The 13797-nt window shown below is 45.2% G+C and overlaps 2 protein-coding genes across 2 annotated transcripts; both read right to left on the reverse strand.

The window, feature by feature from the left end:
* Window positions 1-343: 343 nt before the first annotated feature.
* On the reverse strand, window positions 344-5927 carry LOC150065352 (spermatogenesis-associated protein 31A6-like). The gene is made up of 4 exons (XM_090329356.1): window positions 5742-5927; window positions 5008-5071; window positions 4206-4266; window positions 344-3959 (listed from the first exon to the last, which is right to left on the reverse strand). Exons 1-4 carry the CDS (start codon window positions 5925-5927, stop codon window positions 344-346), a joined length of 3927 nt encoding a protein of 1308 aa, XP_090185482.1.
* Window positions 5928-9583: 3656 nt separating this feature from the next.
* On the reverse strand, window positions 9584-13386 carry LOC150065353 (periphilin-1-like). Its single transcript, XM_090329095.1, has 2 exons — window positions 13306-13386; window positions 9584-10277 (listed from the first exon to the last, which is right to left on the reverse strand). The coding sequence occupies exons 1-2, from the start codon at window positions 13370-13372 to the stop codon at window positions 9640-9642; spliced, it is 705 nt and encodes a 234-aa protein (XP_090185221.1). The 5' UTR covers window positions 13373-13386; the 3' UTR covers window positions 9584-9639.
* Window positions 13387-13797: the final 411 nt, after the last annotated feature.

Genomic DNA, 13797 nt, shown 5'->3' on the forward strand with positions numbered 1-13797 from the left:
AAGGGCAGAATTGCTTTCCTTACAGACCCCTAGCATCCAGGGGTTGCCCAATCTAAGTCATGCAGAACAGCCTAGTAAGCTATCACCCCATGCATCCAGATCCTAGGGAATACTGCAGACTTTCTGAAAAGGCTGTAGTGACTGAATGGGCACATTCAAATAAGGGCTTTTAGCTGACAGTCATCAGTGGCATTGTATCATGTGTCCACCCCAGCCACACCTGCTTAGAGGAAGACCACACACTACCCATCCCTCTCCCAGACGAAGGCACTGAAGGAAGCCACTGCATGCATTGAGCGTGAAGACTGTATTAAACACTACACATTTGAGGAGGGAGACGTCATCAGTACCCAGCCAATCTACTCACACACAAAACAGGCTTGCGGTGCACGGGCTGCAATTTCTCGTGAGAAAAATGGACCTCACAAGGTACCAAGTGAGCAGCATGGCATGCATGGCTGACCATCAAATGGCTAAGATGACAGTGTAGTGGGCAGTGGATACGCTGGCCTGAGACATTCATCCCTTCTGGTCTGTGCTGGCAGGCATGACTGACTAGAGACACTGGCTTTCGGGGAGGCAAGTCTGTCCCAGGGTGGTGATAGTGTGAGACCCTGCTCTCATGGACAGGGTGCCTGGGGCCAATGGGGCTGGTTTGGGGAAAAGACGCCCTGGTGTTCTTTACTTGGCTTTGTTGTGGGTAAGGAGGAGCCAAGTGGTGGTGGGAATATCCAGCTGTGGGTGCCGGAACTTCATGTAAAGTTTTCTTAGATGCAGAAGGCTCCTGTGGAAGGCCCAGTTTTTCCTCTAGGATCCTTCCTACAGTGCTCATAAGCATCTGTGCTTCAGGCACTCCACTCTGCCTGAGCGTTCTGCTTGTGGATAAGTCTTGCTTAGTATTGGCCGACTGGATCTTGGGGTTTTGCTGGCAGTCTGCCTGACTTTTAGCTTTAGAGGAAAATAATGCCATAAAAAAATTCTTGATCCGATTTCCAAAATGAATCTCTGGAGGATGCTGTTCTTTCTCTGACGCAGATAGGGAAGAGTTCTTCCTTGCACTTCTTGCTTTCCTGACCTGGGCAGGAGAGTTCAAATTCTGGCCTTGCGAGGGCCTTGTTCCTGCAGGCTTTGCTTTCTGTATTCTGGGCCTCTCACAGCTCTTTGCTTCTTCGGGGCCATGAAACACCTTGCTGTACCATGGGCCATCGGTGATGGAGGTCTTAGGTTCTTGCTTTGTGCTGTGCCCTCCCATTCGTAATGGAGAGCTTGACTCATAGATAGTGGACGTGCTGCTTCTGGAAAAGTTCTGTGAGCTACTCAGAGAACTCTGTGAAGCCAGCACGTTGGTGCCAAGCAGCACGTCGGGTCCACATTCTTGCAGGAAGGTGTCAGCGTCGCAGTCCTGCAAGTTATCATCAAAAGGTGGATTTTCACTTGTACTGCTAGATTCTGCCTGGTCTTTCAGGCATGAACCTTGTGGATGCCTAGCAATCGAACTTCTGGAGGGTAATGGCGTTCGAGTGGTCCTCAGAAATTCTAAAAGGTTCAGATTTTGTAAGTCTTTGTTGACTGACAAGTTAGTGGGCTGTCTCTCTTCCACGTCAGCCATTTCAACGGGATCTTCAGTCATGTCAGATGCAAAGATCTCTCGTACGGACACACCATGACAGAGGCTTTCTTTCTCCTGTGTCTCACATATGCCCATTATTGGGCTGGTATTTGTCTCTGGACTGCTTCCCTCTGGTCCTGGCACAATGTCCTGGTGCCAGGTACTTCCTAAAAGGCTGCACGTTTTGGAATTGGAGAGCAGTCCCTCTTTTTCTCCAGGTGGAGAGACCACTGAGGGATCACAGTGGTGACTACCCAGTGTTCTGCTCAGGGTTTCACGTGGTGGTGCTTGAGGAGGCTGTGTGGTATGACCTGATTTTTCTCTCCCTGGCATTTTTGGCAATTTGTCCAGAGCTTCTCCCTGGAATGCATCCCCCTTAGAGGTGAGATTGGCCCTGAAGTCACAACAGGCCAGGTGTGGAGAAGCTTCCCGGAAAATGGGCACAGGGGGAGCCTTTTTTAAAGTAAGGTGATTTATGGGCTTGAGAATCTTTAGGGACAAGCCCCACTTATGCTTCACCCAAAGCTTCTTGATATGCGCCTCCAGCAGCTGTTGGCTGGCAGCATCCAAGAGGAAAGCCTTCTGGGAGGAGCTCGTGCAGCTTTCCCTAGTGTCCAAGGGTGCTTCTCTACCAGTAATGCTGGAGCTGGAGTTTTCAAGGGGGGCCAAGGCATGGTCTGTTGAGCCCCTGGAATGACTAACATGCAAAGAGACCTTGTCCCTGTTGATCTGATCCCATTTTTTGATTAAATGGGCTCTTAGGGCTTCTCCTAGACTATTCATACCTGAATAAATTGGGGGAAAATATTCAGAATCACTATGTGATGATCTCATCACGTCACTTTCTGAGTCTCTCAGTGAGTTAGCTTGCACACCACCTGCTGAGGAGCTTTCTGCATCCTTGTCCAGATGTGTGGATACCCCAGTGCTGTGATGTTCCAGGTCCTTTCTGGAGTTGCCCCATTGCTGGGATGCAGAGCTCTCTGAGGTTCCCCTCTCTTCCCTTCTGCAGCATACGTCTACATTCCTGGAGTTCTGTGAACACCCTGGCTTGTCCTCTGCCTGGTGTGTTACTCGGGATTTCTTCCCAGAAAACACCTGGGTCTCACAATTTCTTTTATGGAGGTGCTGGATGAACCTCTCTTGGAGGTGGTTTTCCAGCTTTTTCCTCATTTCAACGCTGATGAATTCACCCGGAATCTTGATAAAGTCTCTCTGGTGTAAGAGGCCCTGATCTTGTGTAAAGGCCTTGAGAGACTGATTGACCACAGCGGGTAGAATTCTCTGACTTTCCAGGTGCTTCCTGGCAAGGTGATGTTCTAGGTGTTGGACAACAGGTGGGACTGTACAGGAATTCACTGGAGGTGAATGAGAGGATAGGACCGGCATATAGGATGGGACATGGGCCTGAGCTTGGCTGTCAGCCAGTGGTAGAGGCTGACGCCAGGTCAAGGCAGGAGTGTAGTTTTGTGATTGGCTGAAGTGCTGCAGTAAGGGCTGGGGTGGAAAGTGCTGTGGAAGTACATTATCTTGGTCTTGTGCTGGCATGAAATTATAGAAAGTATTGAATAAAACAGAGGGTAAGACTAGTGGCTGCCCAGACATTTGGACAGGAGCCACCAGGGACTCGCTGTGCAGAAAGGGAAGGCCCCAGAACAGCTGGCTGCATTTCTGTGAGACCATGGGGAGAAGCAGCTCCGGAGACTCAGGGAGCTGCTGGGATTCTCCCTTGGTGTTCCAGAAGGCCTGTGGGATGGCCGCGTCCTGGGCCCTGCCCAGTGACTTCATCATGTTCCCCAGAGAATCCAGAGGGTGTTCTTTCTCCTCCCCAGCGTTCTCCTTAGCCCTCTTACTAATCACTACCTCCAGCAGCTCCAGGATGTCAGAGTTGAGGGCTGGGCTAGGAGAAGGCACCCGAGAGCTGTTGGTTGGAGAGGCGCTCCATGGGGTGCTTTCTGGTGGAATTTCCCTGAAGTTAGATGGAAGACCCGAGTTTGAGTCATGGCTGGGTGGAGTGCAGGCCACAGGTGGAGGAGAAAGAGAACGGGGAGAAGGATGTTCTAGAGGAATCAACAGCTCTGGAGGCTGAGGCGCAGTGTGGTGTGACTGTGTCTCAGCAGGAACTGAGGAACATGTCTGGACTGGTGACAAGGTAGAGGCCAGAGGCTGCAAGCCCTCGTGTGAAGGAGCTGGGGAAGCCTTTGGGGACGCAGTGCTGGAGAAAGCGTCCTCTTCACAGTGTCCAGCTGCCGGGTGGGCTGCAGCAGACGCTGATTTGACAACTTCACCTAGGGTGTCTCCTTTTAATAAGTGCCTGGAGCTGCTGTTGTCACTGAGCTTCCCTAGGTGGCTGCAGGAGACAGAGACAAACTTTCTTCAGCAACTGATAGGCCCAGGAGGATGGGCAATTGTGACTACCTGCTGTCTACCTACTGAAGCACACCCTGCCATCTTTTACACAGCCCCTAGACTTCTCTGTATCCCACATCTTCCTATCAGTGCCATCCTGTGCCAACCCGAAGTCTTCCTCAACCCCGAGATAACCCCATTCTCTAGAGAAGAAATGCAGGCTCAGTCACAAGAGGAAAATCCTTACCTGGTAAGGAGGGAAACTAGATCGTGAATGTCCTCAAGCTCTTCCTGAGTGTCTCTGCAAGCTAGAAACACACACTGTGGTTATGGCAGACATGGGAGAACCCCTAGATTTTACAGGACGGGGAATGAGACATTCCTTTGTTAGAGACCGTGGAAGATCCACTGGATCTCAAATTTTTATTCATGGCCACAAGGCAGGTTCCAGTGCTAAGAGGGCTTAGAGAGGGGTAGTGCTTCTTTATTTACAAGGTGCTTTCAACTCTGCCAAACTATGGCCTACAGAAACTCTCTTGAATCGGAAGGAAAAGGATCTCATGCGTATTATAATTCTTAGGGATGTGAGTTTGTCCACACTGGGACTTGGAGGTCACACCTCCCTATCTAGGCAGGCTTGCCTCAGCCTCCTAGCCCTCCTTTGTGACACACCTCCTTCTCAAGGAATGCTGTCTCATACATAGTCTCTTTAGTTCCTCCCCAGGTGACAGACCTCACTCTCCAAGGAATGTTACCTCACTTTGCCTTTTGGCCATTCCTCCCTTTGTGACTCATCTCCCTGTCAAGGCAGTGTTACCTCATACATAGCCTCTTAACTCCTCCCACTTTGTGACACACCTCACTATTGAGGCAGTTACCTCACAGCCTCTGAGCCCCTCCCTACTTTGTGATGAAGCATATCAGCTTCATTCCAAGGGGATTTCTGATTACTTTCCTTCTAAAGGCTACCCAAAAACTGACATCCTTGGCATCCTGGCTCTGGTTGTCAGAGTCAGAGATCTCCCCTTGAGACAAAATGCAGAACTTACCTTTCAGAGCACTTTTATTCTTTCTCCTCATCTGGCCTCTCTTCTCCACATGATGAGAGATGAGAGAGACAGGATTTAGACCTCTTTTCTCCTTTCCCTAGACAAGTTCAGATACGTGCTGTTCCTGGATAAAATGCTGCTCTCTTCCTTTGTCCCTGCATTGTCTTTCCCCATATTTAGTGTGGCAAATTATTTCTGCTTTCACAGGACCACACACCCAGGTTTCCAGGTTCCCCCAGCTTCCTGTTTTTTGCATGTTGACCTTAGCCTCTGCTGGGAGCTTTGTGTGGGCTTGGAACAGCCCTGTAAGCAACCTAACACTGGGTAAAAATGTGGTACTCAGGTCCTTGGTGTGACATGAGGTTGAGAGTCCAAGTCCCCTCCCTCTCAGGAGCTCTGCTCTGGGATGCTGAGTTTCAGGGTTTTGGCTCTCTAAGGAATTGCACTTTGAAATCTCCCTTGAATCTATCATTTTTCAGTGAATACATTTCTATACACTTGCACACCACCAAACATATGTGTGAGTTGTAAGCTAAATCTAGCTTCCACATATAAAGGAATACATGATCTTGTCTCTGACCCTGCTTAATTCATTAATTTTTCCAAGTCTGCTTTCTTCACAAATTGTACAGTATGATTCCTTCTAATGGATGGGTAAAATTCCATTATATATGCATATATATGTATATGTCCATCTTTGGGTGGTCTGTCCCTGGGGTTCTTACCTTCCTCATCTTGTTCTTTCGCACAGGAGTGGGTGAGGGTGGATTTCCCTTGAAGCAGGGCAGGAGCAGTAGCAGGAGGAAGAGCCCCACTCCACACACAATGGCAACGGACATGTCCATTGCCAAGGTGGTGAGGTCGAGGCTCAGCCAGGGGATCGAAACGCTTTTCAGTGAAGAGAGGGGATTCTCCATCATCTGAATCGCACTATTGCTCGTGAGCAACTGAGCTCTGGGCATTTCCTTTGGCAACATATAGTCAATGAAGGCTGACATCACAGAGGCCTGCTTTGCAGTAAGTCACAAAGGGGGAGGGGTGATGCATAACAAAGCCCTCCCCTGCCTCTAGCTCAGCATGTCCTTCCACCCTGGGCCTCTAGATTCCCACCTCCAAGTTCACCTGCTTGGCCTGTGAGAGGCAGACCTCAGTCCATTTCTTGAGCCTTCCCCCTTGAACCCAGACATTAGCTGTTCTTGCAGATCACTGTTTGAAATCTGCATTTTTCATAGTTTTATAAATTTTTTTCTTAGCTCTGGAATGTGTTGTTTCACTTGACTTTGTAATTTCTAGATCACCTCTGTGTGCAGTTTCCAACTTTCCCATGTAACTGGAAATTCAGTTCTCTGAATTCAGTATCAATTCACAAGTAGTAAGATTAGTGTCAAGCAAAATAAAGGTGTAATAATTTGCAGGGAACTTGAGAACTATTTGAGCTACTATGTGAGGAAGAATAGCAGTGGGAAAAGGACAGCTGTTACAGAGAGGACCAGGTTGCATGGACTTTCAGATGGACTTCAGTGCTGAGTCCTGGCATGTAGCCGAATGGTGGGTCTTGGGCCTATTTCTAAACGTGCTGCCCCGGTCTCTGCAGATGTGTTCCTTCAGTACCCTGGTAAGCGAGCTCAGGATAAGACAGTGATGACTTTGCCTGGAGTAATAAAAACCATCCTGAATTTCCTGTCCTAATACTTCACCGATCAGCCTATTTAGATGATGGTTCCTGTTATATTTTCCCCACTCTCATTTTTATCCACTAATGTCTTTGAAAAGGGGTATTTTGCCAGGCACTGTGGCTCACACCTGTAATCCTAGCTAGCTACTCAAGAGGCTGAGATCTGTGGATCATGGTGCAAAGCTATACTGGGCACTAAAGTCTTTGAGCCTCTTTGTCTCAAATTAATCACAAGAAAACTGGAAGGGGCGCTGTGGTTCAAGGGGTAGGGCAGTAGCCTTGAGCTGAAGAGCTCAAGGACAGTGCCCAGGCCCAAAGTTGAAGTACCACAATGGACAAAAAAAAAAAAAAGGTGGGGGATGGTGGGTGGGTAATTGTACATGCCGGACTCCTTCCTGTTGAAATGAGTAATATCCTAGATGACCTGGTGTCTCACATCTATAATCCCAGCTAAGCAGGAAACAGAGATAGAAGATTAAAGTTCAGGGGCCGGGAGTTTGGCCTAGTGGTTAAAGTGCCTGCCTAGCATGCACGAAGACCCAGGTTCGATTCCTTGGTACCACATACATAGAAAAAAGCCGGAAGTGGTGCTATGGCTCAAATGGTAGAGCTCTAGCCTTGAGAAAGTCCAAGGACAGTGCCCAAGCCCTGAGCTCAAGCCCAGGACTGGCCCAAAAAAAAAAAAAAAAAGATTAAAGTTCATTCTAAGCTCAAAATCCAAAAAATTATATTGCCATATATTCTGCAAATACTAGCAAATGACCACGACCTAAAAATGTATCAATAATAAGTAGTGCTGGATAAGAATTAGTTTTTCTCCTTCTATTAATTACAATAAAAATATATGAAAAATAGAATTAGTTTTTCTCTAGCATATGTGTTGAAAATAAGTTGAAACATGACTTCTACTGGGGAGCCTAGCAGTTTGAGAGTCTATTTTGTGAAGCATGAATAATGACTACACTTAGATAGCTACCAGTGGCTCATGGCCATAATCCTTACTACCAGGAGGCTAAAGAAAATAGAATCCTAATTCCTTGGTAGCTTTTTACTTAGATTGTTGGGCAGTAGTATACTTTGAATTCAGGACCTCACACTTACTAGGCTGAGATAAAGCCCCAGCTTTTTCTTGCTTTTTACTTATTTTCCAAACATTTTCAGTTTATTTTTCTGGTATTTTTTTTTGCAAAGCCAACATTGGACTTTAATTCTTTACCTGTGTCTCCTGCTTAGCTGTGATTACAGATGTGAAATGCCAAGTCTTCTAGGACATTACTCCATTTTTAACTCTTTTTAGATTAAATTTTTTATATTATAGTCCATATTTATGCCAGAATTGAAGTGACCATATGGTAGAAAAGAAAAATAGATGGGAGGACTAACATAATTGTTAAAGTTTCCCTAAACTAATAGTAACTAATATTAAAGAATTCTATATTTTGGCTCAGTGTTCTAATGGTATCAGTTAGATTCTTAACTAACTGGTAATTCGGTTGCCTCAGTCATGAAGGACTGCTTCCTAGCTTACTGCCCACTCTCCTTTGTTTTTTTCAAGAATACTGATGGTTTAGGAACATCAAAAAGCAAGAACAATAGGGGCCAGGAGTTTGGCCTAGTGGTAGCATGCTTGCCTAGCATGCATGAAGACCCGGGGTTCAATTCCTCCGTACCATATGCATAGAAAAAAGCTGGAAGTGGTGCTGAGGCTCAATTGGTAGAGCTCTAGCCTTGAGAAAATCCAAGGACAGGGCTCATCCCTGAGCTCAAGCTCAGGACTGGCAAAAAAAAAAAAAAAGTAATAACAACCCACCCTGATTACAGAGATGAATAGATGACTAGTCTCTAAGCTGTTTGTTTAATCATGAGCATGTGATCAATCAGCCCTTTTTTACCTATGGGCTTATGAAAATGTAAAACTCCAGTCCTCTGGTATATGCTGAAATTTTTCCTAAGAAAGGTGTTGGAGCAATCACATCATTCAAATGATTATCTTTCATTTCAAATTGCTTTAATTCTTATTATGTAGTACTTATAATTTTGTCAATGTACTCAATAGTCTCAAGAATATTTTAATAGAGAAGGTGCAACAAGTTCATTTATTTTAGGAAAATGAATTTATTATAGACTTTATTGTAGAGGTTTTAAATCTGTTTTGCTGCTGACTGAGAATTCACTAAGATAGCAGAGTATTAGTTTATTAGGATAGTACCCTTGACTTGCTAAATGTTACAAGGCCTAACAAAAGCAGACTCAATGTAAAATCACAACTCAAATGCTAATGATTTTTACATGGCAGTCTCTGCTACAAGAATGCTAAAGACTACTCATGTTTGGTCTGGGAGCATGGGCTAGTGGACACGAGCTCATCTAGCATACAGGAAGCCCTAGGTTCGATTCCTCCTGAACCACCTACACAGAAAAAACCGGAAGTGGCTCAAGTGGCACAGTACTAGCTTTGAGTAAAAAGTGCCCAAAGACAGTGCCAGGCCCTGAGTTCAAACCCTTGGACTTGCTCATGTTTAAGTGGAATTATCACTAACTAGAAATACACTCATGAGCAAATAAATCACCACATGTTCTGGTGGAAGACAGAAGACTGTAGAACATTAGGAGATACAAACAGTCGATCTCCAAAGAGAGTACTTTTTCAAAACTTAAAAAATTAAGCATTACTCTACCATTAGGCCAAACTCCCAATCTTAAGCATCATTTTTGGAATGAGGGCATGTATATGACTATGAGAAAGGACTACTTGGCTTACATTGAGAAAACATTTGAAGTAAACTATCTTTACAGAACTATTTTAGATTTTAACTGAATTGGAAATGTGGTCATACATTATAAAGCATTTCTCTTCATCACCAAAGTTCCATATATTAACGAATTACACAATACAGAGGCAGTGTTATTAAATGTAGAAACATTTCTTTATTTATTTTGCCTGAACACTAATTCTTCTAAAAAGGATCTCCAAAATCTTGAACAGATTTATCATACTCTGCAATGAAATGCTTCAGCTTTTCAATACACCACTTACCTATTTCTTGTAAATTCTGCCTCAGAGCAAACTGTATAGTCTGTTCTAGTGAAGGATCCTTTTCAATCAGCATTTTCACCACCATCCCAAAAGTTTCACAGTCTTGCCGGTAAACCTTTTCAATCTCCTTCATTTTTGATGCTATTGCTTTAGAGCAGCTGTTTAGCTGACCATCTTCAAATAATTCTATCCAGTCTGTTGTGTTTGACTCTGGCTCTTCGGGCTGGTCTGCAACTGGAGGGGCAGCCAGTACCCTCTTGGATGAAAGAACTGCTGAAGAGCTCCAAGTTGAAAGGTCTCGGGATGTTTTCAGAAACTGAGCAGATCTCTCTCCCCTTCTGAGCTGAGGCCTGTGGGAGGTGTAAGGTTTGCCGCGCTCTGGAGAGTAGCTCCTGCTGCTGACACTGGAGCCGGATCTGCTGTGTGGAGAGTCCTTTCGACCTCCAGGTGATTCTCTGAAAAATGCAGCATCCCTTTTATGGGGAGAATGGTCCCTCAAATAATGTGAAGAGTGGAAACTCTGGCTTCTGAAACCATCTCTCTTATCCCTCTTGGAGGCTAGACAGCAAACAGGACAGAAACAGAATGCCGAGTTTTCATCTATGCATGTAAACTGTGACTACTGATCCATTTAGACCTTAAATACATTTATTTCATGGATATTCTCATTCCTTTTTCCTCTGAATGTTATGGTCTCATGATAGTAATTAGGTTTTTTGTTTGTTGGTTTTTGCCAGTCCTGGGCTTGAGCTCAGGGCCTGAGCACTGTCCTTGGACTTTCTCAAGGCCAGAGCTCTACCACTTGAGCCTCAGCACCACTTCTGGCTTTTTTTCTATGTATGTGGTACCAAGGAATTGAACCCTGGTCTTGGTGCATGCTGGGCAAGCACTCTACCACTATTCCAAACTCCGGGCCCCAGTAATTAGTTTTTAACATCATTGACTTAACATTTCTATAATCCTACCATCATCACACTTTATGTATCAGACATCCTATTTATTACCATTTCCCAGCTTAACTTTATTGTGAAATGAAAAATAAGTAATCAAGTAAAAGCAAACTCAGTAAAACTAAAATAGTCCATGCTATTTTCCATTGTAAAGCCTTTTTCTGCCCCCAGGAACTTGCTGTACAGCAGTCCATAACTCCTTTAGACAGGATAGTGAATGAGCTTCAGTTATGTGAATTAACAAAATTAACTAGATGTTGTTTATTGGAAAGAATGTTTGTATATTCTCTCTTTCTTATCCTTGAACCATGTTTCTGGTTTGTTACAAAATATTTGGATTGTTATCTTTGCACATCAATGTAAATATTTCTCCATTGAATTTTCTGTGGCCTTCAGAAAAATAAATTCAAGACCACTCTCATAGGTCACTGTTGGTACAGACCTCTAGGTTTAAAATTTCTCTCCATAGCCAAGGTTGTTCAATTTCACTGTAAAGTTCTTAAGTACAGCTTAACTAATAGTAAGTATTATCAAATACCATTTTAATGTGCTCAAAGCTACCTTTGCAACTTTACAAAAGTTCCATCCTTTTTTTCAAATATTACTTCTCCACCTTTCCCTCTGATATGATTTATGGAAACCCTTACATGAGAGTAAGCACTACAGAGAACAACATTAATAGCTATAAAAGCAATGCAAACCAGGCCTGTCATTTATGAAGCCTCATGAAAAAGCAGAAAGAAATGAGTGGTGTCAGTTTTACTATATTTTCACCCAAATCTTCAACATATAATTAACACAACAAATACTAGTGACTTTTCTGAATCTGTAGCACATCTCATGTCACACTACCCCCATTCCAAATGCTTACTAGTCACCCTTCCGGCTAGTATAGGTTATTAACAGCATGGATCACAAAGCCTGATGCTGTGTGTCTTGTCTATTTTAGGGGTCTTTTTCTCCATTTGTCTCTGTGAAAAATTCGCTCTTTTCCTTCACACTCAATTTACTTCATTTTTATCCATCTATTTAAAATTTTCATTTCAATAACTCTACCTTCAAATTTCTAATTGGCTCATATATACCTTACAGGAAATATTTGTTTCTCATTTCTGCCATCATTTTATAATATCATTTAAAGATTTCCAAAGCCAGGCGCGGTGGCTCACGCCTCTAACACTAGCTCCTCACGAGGCTGAGTCTGAGGATCCCTGTTCAAAGCCAACTGGGGCACAAAAGGACCTGAGACTCTTATCTCCAATTAACCTCTAGAAAATGGGAAGTGGGGCTTGGCTCAAGAGTAGGGCAGTAGCCTTGAGCTGAAGAGCTCAGGGACAGCGCCTAGGCTAAGTTCCAGCACCATGACCCACCAAAAGAGGAAGAAGAAGAAGGAAGAGGAGGAGGAGGAGGAGGTGGAGGCGGAGGAAGAAATTAAGTTTGCAGTAAAAATGTTTACACTCCAGAAATGTTCATTTTAAACCTTTGTGAGGCTTTTCCATAAAATTAACCTAAGGCTTTGCACTCTTACTCAGCTTTTGTTGCTCAAGGCTGGCAACTGTAAGAAAGTAACAGATGAAAGTTGCTCAGGTGGCTTCATGCACTTCCATGAGAAATGCAACACGTTTCTACAGAGAAGAAACTAAGAAGCCTAACGTTCTTTTCTCTTCTTGTTAAAATTTTTTAAAATATAATTTTATCGTAATTAATAGAAGGGTTACATTATATTTGCCAGATAGGTGAATTACTTCACAAATATTGCTACCCTTTCTCATGTTTGTGTCCCCATTTCCCTCCCTCCATCCCCCTCCCTCATCTTTTCCCCCCCTCCCTTTCTTATTTCAAATAAACATATATACAATATACCAGGTAACAAAGTCACATACAGTAACAACGTGAGATTAACCATAGGGCAATACAAGAGAAGAGAATAATATAGTGCCTTAAGAACAACAATCACACAAGATAAAGCTCTTGTTTCCATATCCTAGAGACCCTTTCATTTAAGTCTCATCCTATATGACCTTATGTACCTAGGTTTTGAGCTATTAAGAAGCTGAACTTTTGTCCCTGCAGATGAAACACAATGATTTCAATAGCTGCAAATAATTTCTCTTTTGATTCAGCAATACCAAAATCGCCTCCAGGAAGAATGGTTTTGGAAACACCATTCAGGGGAGGAGTGAGTGTTTAGAACTAGCTGCTCCCATCCTCTTGGGAGAAACGCAGCCTTCTGCTAGCATCAGGCTTCAGTGAGAAGCTGGCTTCAGTGAGAGCTGACCTGTGGATGCCAGCAGCGCTGCTGAAGCTGGCACTCCCTGTCAGCAATCATCTTCTGCATGGAACTGGTGGTTTGAGGTGAGAGGACCCGCAGAAGCTTCATCCAGGAGTTCAGCCCTCCTGACTGGTCAGGCCCACAGCCCTGGCCTGGGGAAGAGAGGCCATTTTCCCCATCACGATCCCTGTTCTGTCTCTGTCTATCTCTATCACAGATCTGTCTAGCTCCATGGTCCTTAGTCCTTTCTCTTGAGTGCTCCATCTTCTTCCTAAAAGGTGGACACACTCTTAAAGCCCAGGAAGCCCCCATTTGCAAGGCCCTGCAAGCGCCCGCTGTGCTGTCTTCCTGGAGCTGCACTTACCAGGGCTGGGCCGGGCTTTAGGCTTCCCCAGCAGCTTTTCTGGCCTTCCTCCAGCCAAGCCCTTCATTCTTCTGCTGCTGCGGGGGGGGGGGGGGGGGGCCTAGTGCCCTGGTCCTGGCATCCTGGAGCAGCTGGCCCCAGGGCTGTCTGGGCCCCAGGGCCCACTGCCCGCCTGTGGCTTCCCCGTGGTGCTCACCACAAGCCCAGTTGGCTGCGGCCACCCCCAACGATGTCCGTTTTCCTCTCGCGTGCTGTGTGGCCTGGAGCGCTGGGCCACGCGCTCCAAGCCCAGGCCAACCCCAGGTGCACTGGGCTGGGGAGAGGGGCGCCCGGCAGGCTGGAGGGAGACATCCGATGCCAGTGGAATGTCATGTCCAGCTTGAAGGGAATGAGTGGACCCAGAAGAGGGAGAGGGCAATACAAGGAGAAATACACCCCGACCCCGGAGATGGGGAAATGAGCTCTCAGGGCTTCTGATCTCTGAAAAGAAGC

The sequence above is a fragment of the Megascapheus bottae genome, chromosome 3 (assembly GCF_031878675.1).
Source record: "Megascapheus bottae isolate mThoBot1 chromosome 3, mThoBot2.hap1, whole genome shotgun sequence".
Lineage (NCBI taxonomy): Eukaryota > Metazoa > Chordata > Mammalia > Rodentia > Geomyidae > Megascapheus > Megascapheus bottae.